This window comes from Condylura cristata, unplaced genomic scaffold, assembly GCF_000260355.1.
Source record: "Condylura cristata isolate star-nosed mole 26May11 unplaced genomic scaffold, ConCri1.0 scaffold00017, whole genome shotgun sequence".
Lineage (NCBI taxonomy): Eukaryota > Metazoa > Chordata > Mammalia > Eulipotyphla > Talpidae > Condylura > Condylura cristata.
This window is the reverse complement of record NW_004567118.1, coordinates 20,283,791-20,306,483: the sequence shown is the minus strand read 5'-3', so window position 1 is coordinate 20,306,483 and position 22,693 is coordinate 20,283,791. Positions and strand designations below refer to the sequence as shown.

Below are 22,693 nucleotides of genomic sequence, written 5' to 3'. Positions count from 1 at the left end.
AAAAAAAAAAAAAAAAGTTGTGAGTGTTCTGCTGAAAGTGTCTAAAGATCAGTTTTCCCCTTTGAGTAAAGTCATTTAGTTTGCATAATCATTTGTATAATCTGTTTAGCACTTCTGATAAGTAAATTTAAACTTTAATAAAAATAAATTAATTTCGAGGTAGTCTGCATGTTGCAAGTTCCTTGTGGCTCATTAAGGAGAGCTGAAAATTTGTCATAAAATGAGCTTTTTTTAATGGATAAAATGAAAACTTTCAGTAGTTTAATTACTGTATTTTGTTCTTTACTGATGCCATTGTTCCCTCGTACTTAACTGTAAAGTTAATTATACTTGAGGGAAAAAAATCTTTTCCTTTTTAAAACCTTTAAGAGTATTAACTCAGTTTGTTTAGTCACATATTTGTCAGCTCTATATGTTAGAAAAAGCATGCTTAAATTAACACTTTTATGATGCCTGTGTAAAGTATAAAATTCATGTCCGATTGCTTCAGTTAGTTGCCTTTGCCATTCTTAGTATGCTTAAAACGTTTATTGCATTTAAGTGAACAGCAGCTTAAATAGGCATTTTGTCAAATTAGAAGAGCCTATAAGCAATCCAGAATTACTGGCCAATTATTTATGTCACCATAAACACCATTTTGTACTGCAAACTGATTATGCCTAAGAAACTGATTAACTGGTTGATTTGGCTACCCATACCTGGACTCCTGCACACCTTGTTTATCCAGTACTTGGGCTATGATAACTTAGTATGATAGTACAGTTGGTCCTGACTGTTCTCAGATTTCATGTTTGCAGATCTGCTGCTGACAAAGTTTATTGGTAATTCTCCAATCAATACATTGCTTTGTGGTCAAATTACTGACTATAGTTAGGGGAGAGGGTTGTTTAAGTTGCTATATTGGAGTTGAAACAAGCTGGTGTTCTGTCTTTTTGTTTCAAGTATCCTACTGTAAATGTGTCCTTTTTGTGACCTACTTAGTACCGCGTTTTTGCACCTTTCATTGTTGGTTGTGATTTTTAAAATGGTCCCGTGTAGTTCTGAAGTGCTATCTAGTATTTCTAAGTGCAAGAGGGCAGAGGTGTACTCAGAAAGGAAATAATGTGTTAAATAAGCCTCACTCAAGTATGAGTCATAGGGTCTTTATTTACTGCACCCTGTATTAGGGACCACAGGTACTGAGATGAAAAGAAACCATCCCTCTGGCATTAATCTCAGTTTTGAGTCTACCACAGACAAATAACAAGTAGTTGTAACAGTGTTCAGTTACTCCAGTGAGGTTGAGCAGTATGTGCCAGGTTTGGGGCAGGGATTTGTTTGGCCCTCACCTACCCTCCCCAGTGAATACTTCTGGTTGAGTTGCTAAGAGGTGTTCCTCTTCAAGTTGCGAAAAACGCCTAGTAGCTGACCTGATCCCAAAGTACTAAGTGCATGCAGGCATAGCAAGGGCCAATGCAGAGACCCATTGGCACATAGCAGCATGGTATGTTCAGAAAAGTAAGAAGTTTTGCATGTAGCCAAAACATAGGATTGAGTTAGGTCCTGATTTTGGAGTTGCTGTTTGTATACTATGCTGAGTGCTTTTTAAAAACAGACTACAAAAATCCAAATATAAGAGTAGAGAAAAATATGAATGTTTTGTACTCATCACCCAGTGTCATTATTTATCAGCCTTTACCTACTTTTGTCTCATCTGTCTGAGTTTTGTCCCACCCATTTTTATCTAAAATATTTGAAAACAAAGTTCAGACATTAATAATTTCATCCATAAGTACCTGCTGAAGAGTTTAACCCCTGAACAGTAGAGACCACTGCAGGGTTTTAGAGAAGAGATCAAAGAGCTGAAGTTTCATCTTATCAATGTTGCTCCTAGGGGTGTGTGGAAGATAGGTTGGAGCAGGGGAGGACCTAGTTTAGACCTTATATAGACCTAGGATAGACCTAAGAGATGGTTATTTTAATCTAGGCAAGAAATGCTAAAGTGTGTCTTAGAGAATGGATAGAGAGAAGTCTTTAAGAGAATGGCCTGAGGGATGGTGAAAAAACTTTGGACACCTTCTCTATCGAGGTTGATGTATCAGCTCTGGTCAGGTTTATTGACGGGGTGTACATGACAAACATCCAAGTGGAGAAGTCTACTTCGCTGTAGGTACAGTACTCGGAAGAGAAAGGTTGAAAAGCTGTCTGTAAGGTAAGTGGTGGCCATGTGTGCATACAGAGCATGGGAACTAAAAACAGTGGCATAGTCTGAGAATGTCTTAGGTCTGAGAGGCCAACCTGCAGCTCTCTCAGAAGTTCTTGAGATCAAACAGAATTGGCATAAAAATGACCAGCCAGCAGAGTGACTGGCAAATAGTGGGGATGTTGTAAATGTGAGTTTCATAACTTCCCTGTTGCTTATGTGTGGTGGTCTGTCTCTTGCTTCCTCTTAGCCTCAGCTCTGTTCTTCAGGTTCCTCTTTGCCTCAGCTCTATTGTTCAGGTTACGTTATTCCCTTCCTAAAATCACCAGGCAGAAAGAACTTTAACTTAGATAGACAGAGAATCTCCTTTTCTTATGGATACTTAATATATGCATACTCGTTCTCTTTAGCTTATAGCTCTCTTGAGAGTAAAAGTTATACATTCAGGACCTTCCTTGGTGGTGCTGTGGGTTAAAGCACCGCACTACGAAACTACCAGCAGCTGCTTCAGCACGAATTCGATCCCTAGCCCCCAAGGTGATACACATGGAGTAGCAGACCTCTCTTGTCTCACTCACTGCTTCCCTCGGCAGTGTACTTCATGGAACTGCCTGTACTGCTCCCCTCCCTGTCTCTGGTGAATCCTCTCACCGCCCTTGCACCTCTGGCATAAATAAATAAATCTTAAAAAAAAAAAAAAAAACTCCCTTATAAAAAAAAAATGGGTTAGGCTTCTTTCTTCATATGCTTGGTGTGTGCTCATTTTAAAGGACCAACTATGGTGTAGATATATTCTTTTTTCCAGCTTTTCCCAGAAAACAAGTTCTTTAACCCTTTATTCTTTTTCTAATGTCATGTTTAGAAATTTTGTTAGAATTATTTTTTATGATACTTTGTATTTAACTTATAAAATTATGTTGTTTGGGGGCCAGTAAAATTGGAGCACTTAGAATTGCATTAGAAGATAAAAATTATAAGTGAAAATTACAAGTAGGGGATAATACTACAAATCTGACCTTTGTTTCTCTTTCCTTCTCCAGGGCCTGCTCTCTTTCCTGAGTGCACCACTCATAGGCGCTCTGTCTGATGTGTGGGGTAGAAAACCCTTTCTCCTTGTTACGGTCTTCTTCACCTGCTTCCCAATTCCACTGATGAGGATCAGCCCTTGGTGAGTAGCTCTACCCTCTACCATCACCATCATGACTGTCTACTTTGGGTCATGAGTGAACACTATATCTGTAGAGCACCAGCTTGGCCAGAGGCTATCATGCCCATTTTTAAAAACAGGGGAATGAATACATTACAAAATAAAATCTGAGAAATAGGATTAAGAGGTGTCTGTAGAAGAGCTATTGTTGCTGCAAGGTCATTTAACCAGGGTGGGTCCTGGTTGGGGGCAGCTGACATTTCTCTACTTATCATTGTGGCTCAGTTGACTTTACAGATGTGTTGTTTGCCAGCTCCTTGTTCTGAGGTTTTATGAGAACATAGTTTATATCACAAGAGGCAAGAATCACTTTTTTGTAAACTGTAGTAGTAAGATTAAGAGCTTACTCTGAATCATAGTATGGATTTTAGTTTTATTTCATTTTTTCCTGTTATGGGAAAAATAGTTACCATGTAATCAAAGTTTATTATTTAGTATCAAAGATGGATTGGAATTTATACCTGACCTGTAATTTACCTGTTTTTCTGAGGATGGTATTTTGGCTACAGTTCTGTTGCTGAGATGCCCTTCCTATATGAAGAACATACCTTGGAGTGGAAGTTTAGTTTTGTTTTAATGCAGTTAATGTATTTTCTTTGTCCTCTTAATAACTTAGTGTTTTTTTTTTTTTTTTTTAGATCTTAGACATGTTTTCTTAAGTTTTATTCCAATAAATATTACCCTTTTTGTACAATTACAATTTGGGTTCTAATTTCGTAGTTTCTAGATATAGTGTCATCTGTAAGTGAGTTTACCTCTTGAGTTTTTGTTGATAAAATAATGTTATATAATGATGATTGTGTACTACCTTTTTTGTGTTCATGAAGGAAGTAAAGCCTTTTTTTACACTCACTTGGCACTTTGATATTTCACCTTAGATGTATTAATATACATTTTATTAATAGGTTCTCTAATACTGACATCCTTATGTCATAGGATAAAACCTACTTTCTGTTCTGTTGTTATAGGGGACCCCAAATCTGTTAAGAGGACGGGGCGAAGGGCACCCCTAAAGCCCCAAAATCTGCCTGCTCTAAGTGGGTTCTGCCATCCGCCACAACAAGACAAAACATATAAAACTTCAATGAAAAGGGATTTTAATACAGTAAATATACAATATGGAACACAAAGAATTTAACTTCTAAATCAAGCACCTGAAGTTACCCATCCCCTCTTGGGCATAAGTCAACCCAAAAGGGATTGGCCCAAAGCAAGACCTGAAAGCTGCCACTAGACTAAAGCACCTTCTGGCTGGGACCCATGGAAAAGGGTTAGAAATGGCCAGACAAATCTGGGAGGAAAGGTGCAAAATCAAAATCAATATAAACACTGCCATAGTCACCCCCTACAGGTCTCTCACCCACCTCTGCCTTAACCAGTAAAGGGTCAGGAAACAAGCAGGGTTTCTTCATCACATGCTTGCTGCTCCATGTGGCTTCCTTAGGTCTCCTCCTTCTCCATCCTGCTTCATTTTCTTTTTCTCCCTTCTCTTCTCTCCTTTTTCTCTGCTCAGCTCCACCCTCCTGGGTGGGGCAGGGAACCTGGAACTTCCCTTTTACCTAGGGACCACCCTGTTACACTGTGAAGTTCTTTTTGCTACTGTATACATATATATATCTGATAGAAATTTTAGCCTTATATTAATTTTTTTGTTATTGTGCTTTCTGCTTTTAAATTCATTTGTTGTGTATCTTTTCCTTAGCTAAAGTTACCAGATTTATAGATTATTTCTCTTCTGCTGGCTACCTTTAAAACTCTTAACTTTACTTAACCAGCCCTTTCATTTTTTGTTTTTTTAAACTATGTACCTTTTGAGCAGTGGCAAAATAGTATTTTATGCCCTCCATCTTATGTTTAAGTTTATATCTTTAAATATACACGTGTGTGTGTGTGTGAGTGTATTAATCTGTTGGTTTAAAATCTTTATGGTGTCTTGACTCATAAAAATACATAAATAAGTACTTCTCTCCTTAGTAATTAAAATATCTTTTTGTAGGTGGTATTTTGCTATGATTTCTGTCTCTGGAGTCTTCTCAGTTACATTCTCTGTGATATTTGCCTATGTAGCTGATGTCACTCAGGAACATGAGCAAAGTACTGCTTATGGATGGGTAAGAAACTAGTTTTTTTTTTAACTACAGAAATAATAATAATTAAGATTCTATTAAAAATTTACTGATGAATTTTAAAATGTGCTGACCATTGACTTATATACAAGAGAATCTAAAGTAATTAACATTAAAAAGGAACAAGTTGGGCCCTCCCTGGTGGCGCAGCGGGTTAAAGCACAGTACTGAGAATCTGAAGCCGCTTCCGCATGAGTTCGATTCCCGCCTGCCCCGGAGGTGACCACATGGCGGGGCAGACCTCTCCTGGCCCGCCCGCTGCTCCCCTCAGCAGTGTACTTCGTTGATCTGCCTGTTCTGTTCCCCGCTCTGTCTCTGGTGAAGCCTCTCGCCTCCCCTGAGCCTCTGGCCTGTACCCCAGTTCTGAATGCAGAAATAAATAAATCTTAAAAAAAAAAAAAAAAAGGAACAAGTTAAAAATAACAAGATAGAGGTAATTTATTCTCTGGATTAGAGATTGACAAACTTATGAGTTGTCAGTTGCGAAGTTTTTTAAGATGTTCCTTTGATTGTTTCTTGTTAACTGATAACTTGAGGAAACATAAACAGTAAGTAGATGCTAACATCGGAGGTTTATGCACACCCAATTTGAAATGGAGAGATGTTGGAACCACAGCCATGGTAACCTGGTTGTCTCCCGTACATGGTACTGTTAGAAAAAGGACTTCCTTCATTTATTTGGCAAATATTGTTGAGTGCATACCATAAGTTAATGGAGATCTCTTTTTAGATAACTTTTGAATAGTTCTACTTTTCCTAGGCATGATACTGGCATTGTGTTTATATGGGATAAAAGAGGCCTGTAGAAGATAGCAGGCTGAAGCACTTTAACTTTGATTGTCACAGTGCTGAATGTTAATCTCAAAAGATTCAGTGGAGAAAAATGGTGTGTGAGCATGTGTGGATCTTTGTTCAGTATGAGGCCTTTGGGTGTTGCTTGGTATCCTGCAGCTCAATTTCCAGTCTTTGTCCATAGATTTTTCCTTACCAGCAAACAATTCTAAGACACCTTGGTGGTGTCAAAAAATTCAGCTCAATTCTGACACTGTCCTGAGACATCAGATTCCTAAAGATAAGAGCTCAGACTTATCTCCCAAGACTTCCCTCCACTTTAGATACCAGTAGCAAGCCCCCGGCATTTTGGTAATTGGATTTCTGCACCACTGGGTATAGGCTGGAGGTTCCCTTCACCCTACTCTTCTCAGTTAATTTACTAAAACATACAAGATCACAGATATCTTATAAAGAATATTATTCAGAAACATCCAGATGGAAGGGATAGGTGGGGCAAGATATAGGGAAAAGACACAGAGCTACTATATGTCTATCCAGGTGTGTCCTCTCCCAAATCTTTAAAACGAATGCAGATGCTCTCCTAAAACCACCCCCTTGGGTTTTAATGGTGGCTTTATTCATTACATAAGCATAACTGAATAACCCTTTGGCAGTTGAACTCAACCTCCAGTCCCTTTCCTATGGAAGGATAGTGGGGAGGGAGTGGAAGCTCCAACCTTCTAATCTTTGATACTTAATCCTCAGGCAACTGCTTATTCCATTGTATACTTTCCCAAAATTCACCTCATAAGTAAGAGACACCTTGAACATTGTCAGCACTTAGCAAATTCCAGGACTTTGGCAACTGTGAGCTAGGAACTATAGATAAAAATCAAGTATGTATAAAATATCATTTGGTGACTTGAATGACCAAAATATATATTCATATAAATCACAGTGTCACAGACATACAGAGCATTGTGCTTTTTTCTCAGCTGTCCTATGTGTGAAAATGTTTACAATGAGAAGGTAGAAAAAGAAAAATGATCTGTCTGACTTGTTGAGTAAGTTGAAAGACCCTACCACAGTGCTCTCATTGCTATTTGCAGTGCATTGTATAATGCAGTTATGTGATTGGCTCTATCTTCTCAGATAATACAGAAAAATTAGAAGCATAAGGCAGAAGCTCTGTCTTCTTACATGTATGGTATATAGTAGGGACTCAATAAATGTGAGCCAGGAGTTTCTGTTACCCAACTTGGAATCTCTGCATCCTCCCTACATCTTGAAAAAAAAAAAATTTTTTTTTTCATTTGAATATCACAGTATTTTAACTAGAATAGTAGTCTTTTTTTTTTTTTAAGATTTACTTATTTATTCATACAGAACTGGGGTACAGGCCATAAATGCATAGGGTGAGAGGATTCACCAGAGACGGAGTGGGGAGCAGAACAGGCAGATCGATGAAGTACACTACTGAGGGGAGCAGCGGGCAGGTCAGGAGAGGTCTGTCCCGCCATGTGGGTCACCTCCGTGGCAGGGATTGAACTCATGCAGAAGTAGCTCAAGCTTCTTAGTGCTGTGCTTTAACCCCCTGCGCCACCAGGGAGGGCCCCCTTTTTTTTAAAAAAAGATTTGTTTATGCATATAAGATCTAGAAAGCAGCGTGAAGAGCATCAACATGGATTCAAATTGCATGAGTGATTGCTTGACAATGTGGTTTCTGGAATTAAGTGAAAGTTGAGAGTGACAAATCCACAGCTGAAGGATCTCTTTAGTTGGAAAGCTTTGGCCTCCCTCTCTGTTTCAACAACTTTTTCTTGGTTTCATTGTTGACAGTTTTTTGTCTTTCTAAGAATACAAGGGGTTTTCCCCTCTCCTCTTTGCCTGTAGGTGAAATGGTCACCAAATAATAGAATGGTACACATGTGCTTTTTGAAAGAAAAATCAAGCATATTCCTTGAGTAATTTGTAGATATTTATCATCACCTCTATAGGAATTTCTTTTCATACCCTTTCCCCCACTTTCCTATTCCCCAATCAAAGAAGGTTGTATATCATGTTCTTGTAGCTTTCTAGGATATCTCCAACTAATAAATAGTTTGTGAACAAATTCTTAAAGCAAAATTGCTTCAATTGTCTTTAATTTTTAAAATGCGTGTGCAGAGGTTAAGTCTCAATGCTATCACCATTGCAGCCTGAATTCCTTCCCTAACCAGGGAGCAAACCCGCATATGGCACAGCAGACCTCACCCTCACCTGTTTCACCCATTGCTCCCCACTTTGGTGAATCCTCTCACTTCCTGATACCTCTGGCCTACACTTCAGTTCTTCATTACATAAATAAATTGTTAAAAAATAAAATTTGTGGGCAATATATTCATTTTGTTTAATACCAGGGGAGGATACCTGTGGTGGAGTTTGCTTTCCAGGAGGAACCCTAGATGACAATATGTTTTCCATAGGTCTCAGCCACCTTTGCAGCCAGTCTGGTGAGCAGCCCAGCCATTGGAGCCTACCTCTCAGCCAGTTACGGAGACAGTCTTGTTGTGCTGGTGGCCACAGTGGTGGCTCTTCTGGACATCTGCTTCATCTTAGTAGCTGTTCCAGAATCTTTGCCAGAGAAAATGAGACCACTGTCCTGGGGAGCTCAGATTTCTTGGAAACAAGCAGACCCTTTTGCGGTAAATGAAACAAAAATTTTCTTTATAAATAACTTTCTAAGCCCTGCAAAGAAAAGAATTATTTCTGTAGCCTTAAGCATCCCAGCAGCCATTGATTAATTTCTGTCCTCAGTAAAATAGAAAAAATATAAATTGCAGGTAGTGGCCATTTAAAGTGGTCACTTTCATTCTCCTAAATTTAACAAAGATAAATGCATTTGGTCTAATTTTGCTAAGTTGTTATTGTACATCTTTTTTTGACCATTGACTCTGAGCTTGCATTTTACAGATTGAATGGCTTCTAATTTGTTTTGTTTGGGGAGGGGTTCCATGAAGGGCTTCCACTAACAGTTAGAGAAGAACTTGAGAAAAAGTACCTTTTCTCTCTTCCCCTATCTTAACTGGTTTGAAATTGTTCTTGAGGAAATTAATGTGTAGGGGGGAAAATAACCAGAGAATTGATTTTTACCCCCCAAGTTTACCTTTCAGAAAAAAATAAGTAATAAGAAAACTAACTCATCAGAAATTTTCTTATAAAACCCCCCCTCAGGACAAGACCTGGTAGCCCTTCTCTTTCTTTTGGTGGTGTGATGTCAGACAGCAAAAAAGTATTTAGAAGAGGAGATAAGTGGAATCAGGAGGGATCAGGCCTCCCACCTTCTTGTCATGTGGTCAAGTTACACACAGAAACTTTTTTGTGAAATGGAACTACTGTGGCTTACTTTTCAGAGTAGTTGTGGGGATTGCAGTGACTGTAAATTAACTCATCTAATATTTCTTGTCACCAATGTCTCAATAGACATGAGCTGCTTTTGTTGTTAATTATATGAGGATTGCAGGTAAAATTTAGGGTATACTGTAGCACTCCACACTCCTAGGATATCATGCCTTTGGTCTACTCCAACACCCCTGTGTAGAAGGGAATATAAGAAGGATTTTGGACAAGGTCGAACTAGATCAAAACCATGAAATTAATATCCTAGAATATAAGTGACATCCATTACTTACTTGTTTTTAATGTGTCTTGGTGGTTTCTCTTTCTGCTTATTCCTAGTCACTGAAGAAAGTTGGAAAAGACTCTACCGTTTTACTGATCTGCATCACTGTGTTTCTTTCATATCTTCCTGAAGCTGGACAGTATTCAAGTTTTTTTCTCTATCTCAGGCAGGTAGGTAGTGGGTGCCTTATTAACATTGGAGTGTGAAGGAAATCAAATGTTTGAATCTGTCTAAAGATATTTTGGGGGAAACATGGTAGATTAAAAAATGCATGCACTTGCTTCTAATTATAAGTGAAGTGCTGATGGGTGGATACTATATATATATATATATATATATATATATATATAATTAGTAAACAGAAGACCTTTAATCCAATGATGTTAAAATAGAGCAAAAGGCTTACATAGGGAAAATTTTCTTTGAGAGTTACAGAAACAGAATTTATCATATCTTCAGTCTTTAATAATCCTCATTAAACTTCACAAAGAGGTTTCATGCGCTTGGTTGGAGAACAGCCAGCTTACTGTGCCATCTTCAATAGGCACAGCTCAACATTCACAGACTTCAAGGTGGCTCATGAGCAGTGATGAAAATAATCTTACCCTCTTCTGATATTTTTTTCTTTAAAATTTGCATTCCATTTTGTCCCCACCAAAAAAATGCAATTTAAAGAAAGTTTTCATCTTCAGTTATTATTTCAGGACTCTAAGGTTACTAAAACCTGAGCTGCCTGTCATTGCAGTCTTGCCTTGGAGGTCTTCTCCTAATGGTTTATTCGCTTTGGGCCAAGGAAGTCACATCTTAAGATCAACTTCTCTAACGTTGGAGATACTTTCAATAGAGACTTGTTAAATTCACCATTCTTAATGGTTTTCCTGAGTGGATAAGAGTATAATGTAAATGACACTTTTTCATGCAATTCCGGTTTTTTTTTGCTCATTTTTGATGGGTGGATACTCCAGACTTAAGAGGAATAGTGATAAGATAATGTGTTTAATGTAGAAAGTTATGTACATACTCAGTTATGTGGTAAATAAGCATGTAAAAAGAAAGTTATGTCAGAAAGTTCAGGAAAGTAAAAGGTCCTACCTATCTCATCCTTTCACACAGATAATAACTGATTTTTTTTACCCTATTTTCTATACATAAGTGCTTACGTTACCACCAATAATTAGAGTAAATGAGAATTATTTTGTAATTTTGCATTTGTGCTTGTTTTTAATAGAAGTTAACATGCATACTTTAGTTAAAATTATAGTTGACATTTATAAAATAAATCTCTGATCTGGAATTTGCATCTTCTGTATATGTGTATACAGCTCCTACAAGCGAACAATAAAACGCCCAAATGGAAAAAAAGACAAATAGATGTTTTTTTTTTTTAAGATTTATGTATGCACACAGAACTGAGATGTAGGCCAAAGGTGCAGGAGTGGAGAGAGGATTCACCGAAGACAGAGTAGGGAGCAGAATAGGCAGATTGACAAGTACACTGCTAAAGAAAGCAGCGGGCGAGACAGGAGAGGTCTGCCGTGCCACGTGAGTCACCTCTGGGGCGGGGAATCCAACTCTCACTGAAGCGGCTGTGGCTTGCTTGCAGTGCTGCACGTTAGCCCATTGTGCCACCAGGGAGGGCTTGACAAAGAGATTTTGAAGGTACTTCTCTAAGAAAGACGCAAAAATAGCCAGTCAGTGCAGAAAAAGCACTTAGCGCTCTTGGCCATCAAGGAAACACCAAATAAGACAGTAACAAAAATGGCTGTGATCAAAAAGACACAGGTACAACCCCTATACCTGCTGGTGGGAATAGGAGTGTAAAACAGTGTGGCCACTGGGGAAGAGAGCTGACTGTTCTTCAAAATGTTCAACACAGCATTCCCAGCAAAACTCTTCCCAGGTATATACCCAAGAGAAATTAAAACACATGTCTACTTAGAAAGTCAGACACAAATCATTATTTATGATAGCCAAAATGTTGAAGCAGTCCAGATGTCTGTCACCTGATAGACTTACAAATGTGCTATCTCTTTATGATGGAATGTTATTTGGTAATAAAAAGCAGTGAAACACTGACCATGGAGGAACTTTGAAAACATTTTGCTAAGCAAAACAAAACCAGGATTCCACAAGTATATGATTTCTTTCATCTGAAATGCCCAAAATAGATAAGTAGATACAAGAAATAGATTATGCAGTCTGGACAGAGGGGTATGCTAGGTAGGGGTATAGGTATCATGGGCACCAAAGTGATTAATGGGCATGCTAGCCAGGCTCTGAGTATACTGACTCTATGTAATTGTATGTTTAGTTGGGTGAATTAATATGAAGTTTAAATTCAGTCTCAAAACTTTTTTTTTTAAGATGTATTTATTCACACAGAACTGGGGTACAGCCAGAGATGCGGAGGGTGAGAGGATTCACCAGGGACAGAGTGGGGAGCAGAACAGGCAAATTGACAAAGTACACTGCTGAGGGAAGCAGCGGGCGGCTCAGGAGAGGTCTGCCACAGCATGTGGAGCTCCTCCGGGGCAGGCGGGGATCAAACTCATGCGGAAGTGGCTTTAGCTTCTTAGTGCAGTGCTTTAACCCGCTGCACCACCAGGGAAGGCCTCAGTCTCAAAACTTTTAAAAATAAAAATATTTAAATTTTTTTTTAATAATCCCTGAGGCCGAAATAGAACACCTAAATATATTCAGTTTCATGTTCAAAAAAAAATTTTTTTTAAGATTTTCTTATTTGTGCATACAGAACTGGGGTAATAGGCCAGAGGTGCAGGGGCTGTGAGAGGCTTCACCAGAGACAGAGTGGGGAGCAGAACAGGCAGATCATCGAAGTACAGTGCTGAGTGGAGCAGTGGGCGGGTCAGGAGAGGCCTTCCTTGCCGTGTATGTCACCTCCAGGGCAGGTGTGGTTTGAACTCATGCGGAAGTGGCTTTAGCTTCTTAGTGCAGTGCTTTAACCCTCTATGCCACCAGGGAGGGCCCTCAAGTTTTTTTTTAATTGCTTTAACAACAGCACTGGATTGGGAACCAGAGGCTGTAGCTCTGGATTTTTTTTAAGGTATTGTGTAACTTGAAACAGGAAATGAGTATGTGTAATTTTATAAAGTCCTTTCCAAATTTTACAAGTTTCAGTGGGTAAAATATTATTTTAGAATCTTGATGTTTACAACTTAGAGTTTTAGGCATTTGAGAGCTACTCTTAAAGTTAAGAGACTTAATTTTGACTGCCTATTAAGAATTACCATGGGAACTTTTTAAAACATAGCTGTACCTGGGTCATACCCCCAGAGAGTAAATTAATTGGTCTCAAGCAGGTTCCAGCATCTCATTGCCCTCCTCTTCTCTGAGTTCTCCTTTACCAGTGTCTGTTGCCCACATGGTATTCATGTTGTACCAAAGTTGAGAGCTACTCACTTTGCTTAAATGAACAAATTTTGTATTGGCAGTGTTAAAGATTGCATTTGTTTTCATATTCTCGCTAATAATAACATTTTGTCTGTTGGCTAGGTGGGGGGGTAGGGGGAATATGAGACAGTACATTGACCTGTAATAGAAAATACTGTCTGTCTTTTAAAGTATTTCTTAAATTGTGATTGCTTGCAGTGATTTCATATTTCTGATTTAGATGTAAGTTACTGGTTAAATAAGTTGGACTTTCAACATGGTTTAATTTATCAGTCATAATGTCATAAATTTTCCTCAATTATTTTTATGCTATGACTTTAATAGGACAAAACATTTCTCATTGCTTTTATATCTCACAAAAGTGTTTTATTCTCATTTCCACAGATCATAGGTTTTGGATCCGTTAAAATTGCAGCCTTTATAGCTATGGTTGGAATTCTCTCTATTGTAGCACAGGTAAGTGTCATTTTACTTTTTTTATTATTTATTTAACATTTTAATTCTGATGTGACTATAAATTCACAGGAAGCTGCAAAGAAAAGGAGATGTTTATGGAAATATGTTGCAGTCCTCCTCCTTTCCCTACCATGGTAACATTGAACATATCAGTGGTTCCGTATCATAACCAAAAAATTGACACGGGTACCGTCCTCAGAATTACTCCATTATTTTTAAAGATTTATTTATTTATACATACAAGAACTAGGGTGTAGAACAGAGGTGTGTGGGGTGGGAAGATTCACCAGAGACAAGAGTGGAGAGCAGAACAGGCAGATGTAGTGAAATAACACTGCTGAGGGCAGCATTGGGCGCTACAGGAGAGGTCTGCTATGCCATGTGGGTCAACTCCCTGGCCGGGGACCAAACTCATGCTTCAGTGGCTGGTGGTAGCTTAAAAGCGCCACCAGAGAGACCCCTGGAACTATTCCATTTTTAATAGTATGTTGAGATTATGATACAGGAGGAATTTACTAGAAATTTTCAGTACTTTCTAGGATATTTGTTATCTTTTCAAGATCAGCTCTGCAAATAAAAACTTGCTTTCACCACCACCATCACATTCTAGTTACAGATACTGAAAAATAAACCAGGAGAATGTTTCAGTATTATTTTAATGTTTTGAAAAAGAGATGGATGTGAAAAAAAAAATCAATAACTCTTTCAGCCTTTGTGGTCCTTAGGACTAAATAATGTAAATCCATGCATTAGAAAATAGGTATGAGTAAAAAGAATGAAATATTTCCCCATCCACTATAAATACTAGATCATAAAAGGCAGCGCATGTGTCCTTTAAATTGGTTCCATTGACTATATCCTGTGGCACTGCTTACAGGCTCTTTGCCTGAAGCTTCTTTAAAGCTTGGTAGGCCAGTGGAGCATGGGTTTATGATCTGTTTCTCACATTCACTCACTCACTCTCAGAATGAGAAGAGCACAAAACTGTTTTGCCCAAAATTTTGAATTGACAAGGCTCATAAGAGTATATCAGTGCAAAAAATCTTTTAATTTTTGTTGTTGAACTATATCAATAAATGTTAATTTTGTTAAACTCACCAAGTAGCTCATTGTTTTGGCTTTTTTTTACATTAACTCTTAATTAGTCCAGACTCCTTTTGCCCTGTGCCTTTAAAATTATTACAACTGTTTTTTAGCAGAGTATATATTATTAAAACCCAGTCCAGCTTTGTGAAACTCTTAACTTCTAGTAAAGTTCCACATAGTATATGATGTTCAGCAGGGATTTGCTGTTTACTGGTGATTAGGTGATTGGCATTTCTCCAAAGATACTGAGGTGTGTCCTGTCCATTCATGAGAACTAGTACGCTATTACAGTGGCCTTTGGAAAGTGCTAACAAAACATCAGATATTCAGGCTTCTGGGAGGAGGCAGAGGCCCTGACCCCTGGTCAGTCGGGAATCCCCTAAAGTGTCAGTTTTGTAGGGCTCCATCAGTACCACAGGCCTCCACAGTCTCAGGTTAGGTGGTGTGTCCTTAGAAGATCCCTGCTCATTGTTAATGGTCTTCCCGCATGAGTTTGCATCAAATCTGTGTGTTCGTGTGGTTGCTCAGGATTGCCTTCTTTGCTTTGCAGACGTTCTTTCTTAGCATCTTGATGAGATCATTAGGGAATAAGAATACTGTCCTCCTTGGCTTAAGTTTCCAGATTTTCCAGTTAGCCTGGTATGGTTTTGGATCTCAGGCTTGGTAAGTATCTCCTGTGGAATTTTCATGAACTAACAGATAGATGCATCTTTTAAGTATATCACACATAGTCAAAAACAAAACACAAAGGTGAAAAATGGGCTAAATTAATTAGCTGAATGACCTTGCACAGTGATATAACTTTTAAAGAAAGCTTTTTGAGTTAGATGAAATCTAAGATCTGTTCTGAAATCACATGTTCCCTGAGGCAGTTATTAGTTATTACCAACATTAGATCCCATGAACAGAGGAAGAATGGTCCCAGGTATTTTCATTTTAAATAAATAAATGGACGGACAATTAGAACAATTAGAAATGTTTAGTGGTCTTACTCTTAAAGTTGGAATCCTCTGAACTTTAGTTCAGATTCCTTTAGATTCATGCCACATTAAAAAGGTTTTGTCAGCCTGAGGCTTTTCCTTTTCAGTTGAGGATATACATGTCAGCCATCCTGGCCTCGTGAGTAGTAAGCCACGGAGGCTTCACTTTTTTTCACACTAGCATTTAACATTGACATACATATAAGCTCCTTTCACTGACAAAGGCTTAAAAGCCGGCTTAGAAGTGTGCAGGATGTCATCCTGAACCTCAGGTCTTTGTTTTTTCCCATTAGTGCACATAAAGGAGTGAGGGTGGGGCCCCTTACAGCTCAAGGACACTGTAAAAGTGAGCCTTTGAGAAACAGAGAAAAAAACAGAATTTCTAGAAACAGATTCTTTTGACTATCATTGAACTTCCATCTAAAACTGGTAATAGGGAAATCAGGAGGAAGGACAGATTTTGAAGGACATAAGATACAGAACTGGGGTATAGGCCAGAGGTGCAGGGGCGGTGAGAAGATTGACTAGAGCCAGAGTGGGGAGCAGAACAGACAGATTGACAAAGTACACTGCTGAGAGGAGCAGTGGGTGGGACAGGAGAGGTCTGCAGTGCCCTGTGGGTCACATCTGGGGCAAGGATCAAGGATCAAACTCACACTTTGCAGTGCTGCACTTTAACCTATTGTACCACCAGGGAGGGCTCTAAAAAATGTGTTTTTTTAAGAAGACAAAGTAAAAATTAACACAAGAAAACAAAGCATTGGTACTTATGCTACTTATTGTACTCTATGCAGCAAGCACCTTGGGCTGGGCTGCCACCTGACCAGCCTTGTCGTTGCAGGATGATGTGGGCAGCAGGGACTGTGGCTGCCATGTCCAGTATCACATTTCCAGCAATCAGTGCCCTGGTCTCTCGGAATGCAGAGGCAGATCAGCAAGGTAAGGTCATTCACCCCTCATTTTCTGCTTTCAGCTGAGATGTACCTGCTAGAAGCATGAGCCACTGCACCTCTCTCTACAGTTAGCAGAACAGGAGGTGACAGTCATGTGCTCCCTTCTCAACAATTTACTTTGCCAAATAGGAAAATTCTACTTTTTTTCCTGTTTTGATCCTATACTAGTGTTTTTAAAATCTGCACTTAGCAGTTCAGAATATTAAGAATTAGAAATAGAACTACCCATTTTCTTTTTTTTTCAATTTTAATTGCTGTTCTGTGTTACTAGCAGAGTGAACTAGGCTGTAATCATTGTATAAGAGACGTCTAGTAAATAATGATAGCTACATTAGTAAAACAGCAAGTTACTTCATCAGAGTTTCTTTAATTTGGAATCACTCAATGTCCATTAGTTTAATTTAGGAAATTATTTCTTTGAAAGGATAAAGGAAAAAATCTGTAGGCAGTTGGGTGGAAAATTTAAGTTAGGTTATGGAGAGTTGCACTCTATCTACACTTTCCCTTCATCCCCTTGAGTCTCTGACTTCTCACTGGATAGTTTCTGTGCCAGAGTTAATCCTTTTCCAGGGTTAATCCTTCTCCTTCTATGTCTCTGAATGGTTCGCTGTACTGTAATCAGGGAAAAGAATTTTAGAAGAAACATTTTTTAAATGCTTAAGAGCCCTTTAAAATTTTTCAATAAAAAGCTAGATTGGAAAAGTATTTATCATCCCTATTTTTTCCACATGAGAAATTAACTGTCTTACTCAAACCCACTTTTAAATAGTGTCACTTGAGAACACAAATTCTGTGTCACCATGACTGTGGCTCCCTAGGCCATAGACTCCTTGGGGGGAAGGGTGTTGTATCTGTTGTGACCGTTCAGGGGAAGGATCCTGCCTGCATGTCTCACAGACTCTGTCCTACCAGTCAGGGCATGGACTTCCTTTGGCTCCTTTAAGGCTTGTATGAATGAATGCAGATGTTTGTATGTACATGTCTGTCGGAGACTTTGTCCCCCATCACAGATTATTGGAGGGCAGAACAGGCAGGGTCTCAAAGTGGGAATGGCGTCGGCGAGCAGAGATTCCTAGAAAAAGGGAAAAAAGGGGAGCGGGCGCGAGGAAGACACTGGAATGGGAGTTGGGTGCAAGTCTTCCTGCTCTGCCTTTAGCAGAGGTTCATTTTATACACTTCAGGCAGGCTGAGGGATGACATTAGCATATGAAATGGGCTGAGATCACAATCACCTTTTTGCTTAGAATAGTCTGGGGTTGTTTTGACCTTTAGCTGAGATTATAACATTTTTAAAATCAATCTATCAAGGTTAAAACAAGTACATAGATTCACAAAGTTTAAGACTATTACTGTATTTACCACAGTGAAGATTAACCAAAATAAAGTGCATGAAACATTATCTATTACTTAACAGCTTTCATACTCATAGAGACATTCTAGGGGGTAAAGTAAAAGTAAGGGCAGGAAGAGGAAATTTCTTGTGAATCAAATTAAGGTAAGGTTCTTTAAAAACTTGTTAGAAAGTTTAAGTGAGTTTTGTTTTTGTTTTTGGTTTTTTTTGAAGTCTAGAAGGAAGAAAACCTGATTAGCTCTGCATAGGCAACTTGGGTGAATTTCCATATCCAAAGACTAGGTAGTAGAAAGCTTGAGTGGTTATTTAGAAACTGAATAGAAGACTGTGTGAGATGGAGTAATAACTAGATTTGGGTTTTCCTCTGGCACTAAGAGAGACTTTGCAGTAACTGCCATTTGTTTTTATTAATCAGACAGTTGTTTAATGACTTATGACTTCAGGAGGATTTCCTCACCCTGGTGCAGTACTGGCTTGTCAGGGCCAGGTAGCGCCTCCTGAGGCTGAGGCAATCCAATTGTAAGCTAAAGGTTGCTCAGAATATTTTGATATTACGATTATACAAAAAAGGGAGGTCATAACATAAGTTAGCTTGGGAAGTCTGATTTTTCAGAGCATTTCCCCTCCACCCGTACCGTGTCTGTCAATAGAGGTTGCATAGCTTATGTCACATGTCAGCATACAAAACTTTTAGAGCACCATAAAGGTTGAATAACAATTTACCATTTTAGTTTACAGAAAGAGCCATTTCATGTGATTCAAGCTAGTTTTTTAACCTACCAGTTAGAAACTAAAGAGATCTAGAAATTGGTTTCAGTACAGGGCAGCAGGGAGATATACCTTGGATGCAAAGGGCACCTTGAGGCACAGAGTCTGCTCAGAGATGCCAGAGCACATAGGTCAGGACTGCTATGGACTGCACATGGGCAGGGCTTCAAAAGGGAAAGGACAGATTTTTATTATAAAAGCACTGTTAAATGAGTAAAACAGGAAAACCTCAACCCACATAGAAGTAGAAACCGCCCACATATGGGGAGTATTCATTTTTTTACTGCCCACTTACAGGAGGCTCAAGCTGTTATGGGAAGAGTTCAACCCAAAGAGATAAAACATCATTATCACTTCATTTCCTTATAGGATCTTAGGGCACACAGAGTGAGGACAGCATTAAAATGACGTAGAGAAACATTTGTAAAATGAGTGAAAATATGGTGGGCTAAATCTTTAATGTACTTTCCTCAGTACACACTACTCAGTCCAGTAAATTCAGTATATCTTAAATTGTCAAAAGTACAGTTAAGTCCAAATTATTGACATGCTTCTCTGAGAAGACTGACCTCTCTGTGTTGTGATGTAGGAGTTGCTCAGGGGATCATCACTGGAATAAGAGGGCTGTGTAATGGCTTAGGACCAGCGCTGTACGGCTTCATATTCTACATGTTCCATGTTGAGCTGACTGAATTGGGGCCGGAATTGAATTCTAACAATGCTGCCCTGCAGGTAATTTGGTGATAAATTTAGATTTATAATGATTGTATCTGATTATAGTAGAATCTTTTGACCTTAAATTCAAAGAGTTATTCTTATTTGTATATTACTGTTACATTTGATAGGAAGCAAATGCTCTATTCAGTACTTCCTAGGCTTGGGGAAGGGACCATTTCAGTGATTTATTATCTTATGTAAAAGCTTAACTTTGTTCAGAGTGCTGTCCTCTGGTGAAACCTAAGCTAAATATAACATGAAATGAATTCAGTTTACAATTAGGAATTGAACTAGAGACCAGAGTGCCATTTGATAACTATATGATATTCCTTCCTCTAAGCATGATGTGAGGCCACACAATGAGATTAGAGATGAACGGTCATTTACAGGTTTTGTTAAAAGAAGTGTTGCAGAAAGCAGTAATTGGTTTTCCTCTGTCACATTACAAACACTGGGCTCTGTTAGGCTTTGCCTTGACATTTAATGAAACATTTGCTTAAGATACAGATTTACTTTTCATGGTGTAATTTTTTGAGGATCATCCAGGACTGATTTTTGGATTCAGAAACTAACCAGATTTTTCATTTCCATTTGTTTCCCACACCATTAGGAAGCTGTCATCCCAGGCCCACCATTTTTATTTGGGGCATGTATAGTTCTTATGTCTTTTCTGGTTGCCTTATTCATCCCCAAATACAGTAAAGGGAGTGGAATTCAAAAACATAGCAACAGCATCGCTGGCAGCCTGGCCAACACGCCAGAACAGGCCAGTGAAGAGGACATTGAGCCATTACTGCAGGACAGCAGCATCTGGGAGCTTTCTTCCTTGGAGGAGCCTGGGAATCAATGCACTGAACTATGAACTGAGTAAGAAGGGGGATTCTGTGGACGTCAGCTCTGAGAGCCGTGGGGAGCCACACTACATGGAGACTTCATGGTGCTGGAGGGGAGATGCTGGTGGCATCCTATAGGGCCAAGTCTGAGCAGTGACCCCTTTCATCCAACCACCTGCATCCTCACCCTCCTCCTGTTGCTTCCATTCTTTCTTTCTGTTTGTACATTAGAATAAGATTTGAGATACTTTCCTTCAAATAATATGCCATTTTCAACATTGACTAGAATTACAACATTGAAACACAAACAGAAAATGTCCTGTCTCTGGGGGAAAAGGATGGCTTTCCTTTAGTAATTTTGGAGAGAGGATGATACTGTTCTTTCCATGTCCTTAGACCATGCAGGATTGTAATGGAATGCTCACCTATGGCAAACTCTGAGGAAAAGATTCCCATCTACCTCCTTCTCTGTTTCTCTGAACTGGGTCCACTTAGCCTACAGGTATTTATGAGGGGCCTCTCCCAGAGTCACTCAGTATCAGGGATTTAAAGCAGAAGCCGAGTCTGAGTCTCCTTTCTATTTCCTATCCTTGGCAAGAATGAAACAGCATGTACACCTCTGGTCATTAATAATACTAATCAGTGATAACTTTTATCAGATGAGGGAAAATTTTCTTACAAATTTAAATCATGTAGTAATATGAACTCAGATTCTTGCACCTAGTTTCTTGGTCGGATCCAAAGTGATTTTATAGAATAAAACCACACATCAAGCAGTCTGGTGGCAATGTAGAAAGTGGAGGATACCTCAAAGAAAGTTTCAACAATGTGAACATTCCTAGTGAGGATGAGCATTAGTAACTGGATACCAGTGCAGTTTTTTTTATCCAAGTTCACACTCATGTAATGCATTATCACTCTGCTCCTTTCCATATCCCTTGTGTTCCACTTCTCAATTTTTTCTCATTCATTACACTCCTGCCTTAACTGCTCTGTAGTGCATATTTGTTTTCAGTGGGTCTTTACATCCATCTGTTTTTCTGACTTCTGAATTTCATGGAATTATGCACATCAAATTCCTTTCTAACATATGATGGGTTAGGAAGCTCAGCTTCACAATAAGTGTCTTGCTAATTTTTTGAGATGTTTTATGGACAAAAGAAAACTTTACAGATTTATATGTATTTTGCTGCACCAGTAAATGGACCATTAACTAGGGCCTACCTTTAACAGAGCACTCCTTTGAAAGTTTTATAGGTATGAATTATATGTAGATATTTGTAAGGACTTTTAATTTTTTTTTTGATGGGGTGCTGTGTAAATCTTGTATTTATAAATGTAATGAAGGTGTTGACAGAAAAAATATATACAACTTTTATAAAGGCTTGTGTACTGACTGAATACATTTAAAAGAAAATATATTTTGAAACCTGTTCTGCTTTGAACAGAGATAACATATCTTTTTACTATGCTGTTGGTTTTTAAGTTAAGCTTCCTAATGCATAATAAATTTGCAATGGATACTTTTATGTTGTTTGTATTTCTTTTTTTTTTTTTTTAAGATTTATTTATTTGTGCATACAGAACTAGGGTACAGGCCAGAGACTCAGGGGTTGCAAAAGACTTCACCAGAGACAGAGTGGGGAGCAGAACAGGCAGATCGACGAAGTACACTGTTGAGGGGAGCAGCGGGCGGGTCAGGAGAGGTCTGCCCCACCATGTGGTCACCTCCAGGACAGGTGGGAATCGAACTCATGCGGAAGTGACTTTAGCTTCTTAGTGCAGTGCTTTAACCCGCTACCCCACCAGGGAGGGCCATTGTTTGTATTTCTTTAAGACAAATTGTACCATTGGTCTTTTTGGCATTTTTCTTGTGAGTGACTTTCAACTAAAATAGTAGTTCTTAAGCTAATGCAAAAGATATGTGTATTTTTTAAAATTTATTTTTATAAACTTTTCCCCAAAAGCTCCCTTCAAAAACACTTTCTTTAATAAAAAAAGAACACAGATATTTGTGTATACATGGTCGTAGCAAATTGTTCATTATAACCAAAAGGAGAAAGTATCACAAGTATCTGTTATTGTGTGAATATATAAACAAAATATGATTACAGGATTCAGTCAGCCACAAAAATGAAAATCTGAACTAATGTCAATTCTCCAACCTTTGCTCAGTACTGAACAGGTA

At 38.7% G+C, this 22,693-nt stretch overlaps 1 protein-coding gene across 2 annotated transcripts in view; it reads left to right on the top strand.

The window, feature by feature from the left end:
• The window catches only part of HIATL1 (hippocampus abundant transcript-like 1), a 41,314-nt gene extending 19,286 nt beyond the window's left edge, over positions 1 to 22,028 (top strand). For both annotated transcript variants that reach the window (XM_012726669.1, XM_012726668.1), the window contains exons 4-12: positions 3,223 to 3,350; positions 5,386 to 5,500; positions 8,755 to 8,973; positions 10,007 to 10,120; positions 13,746 to 13,817; positions 15,454 to 15,566; positions 16,725 to 16,822; positions 19,545 to 19,687; positions 20,283 to 22,028. In XM_012726669.1, coding sequence (XP_012582123.1) covers positions 3,223 to 3,350; positions 5,386 to 5,500; positions 8,755 to 8,973; positions 10,007 to 10,120; positions 13,746 to 13,817; positions 15,454 to 15,566; positions 16,725 to 16,822; positions 19,545 to 19,687; positions 20,283 to 20,534 — 1,254 coding nt within the window. In that variant the 3' untranslated portion in view covers positions 20,535 to 22,028. The remainder of the gene's footprint in view (positions 1 to 3,222; positions 3,351 to 5,385; positions 5,501 to 8,754; positions 8,974 to 10,006; positions 10,121 to 13,745; positions 13,818 to 15,453; positions 15,567 to 16,724; positions 16,823 to 19,544; positions 19,688 to 20,282) is intronic.
• The last annotated feature ends 665 nt before the right edge of the window (positions 22,029 to 22,693 follow it).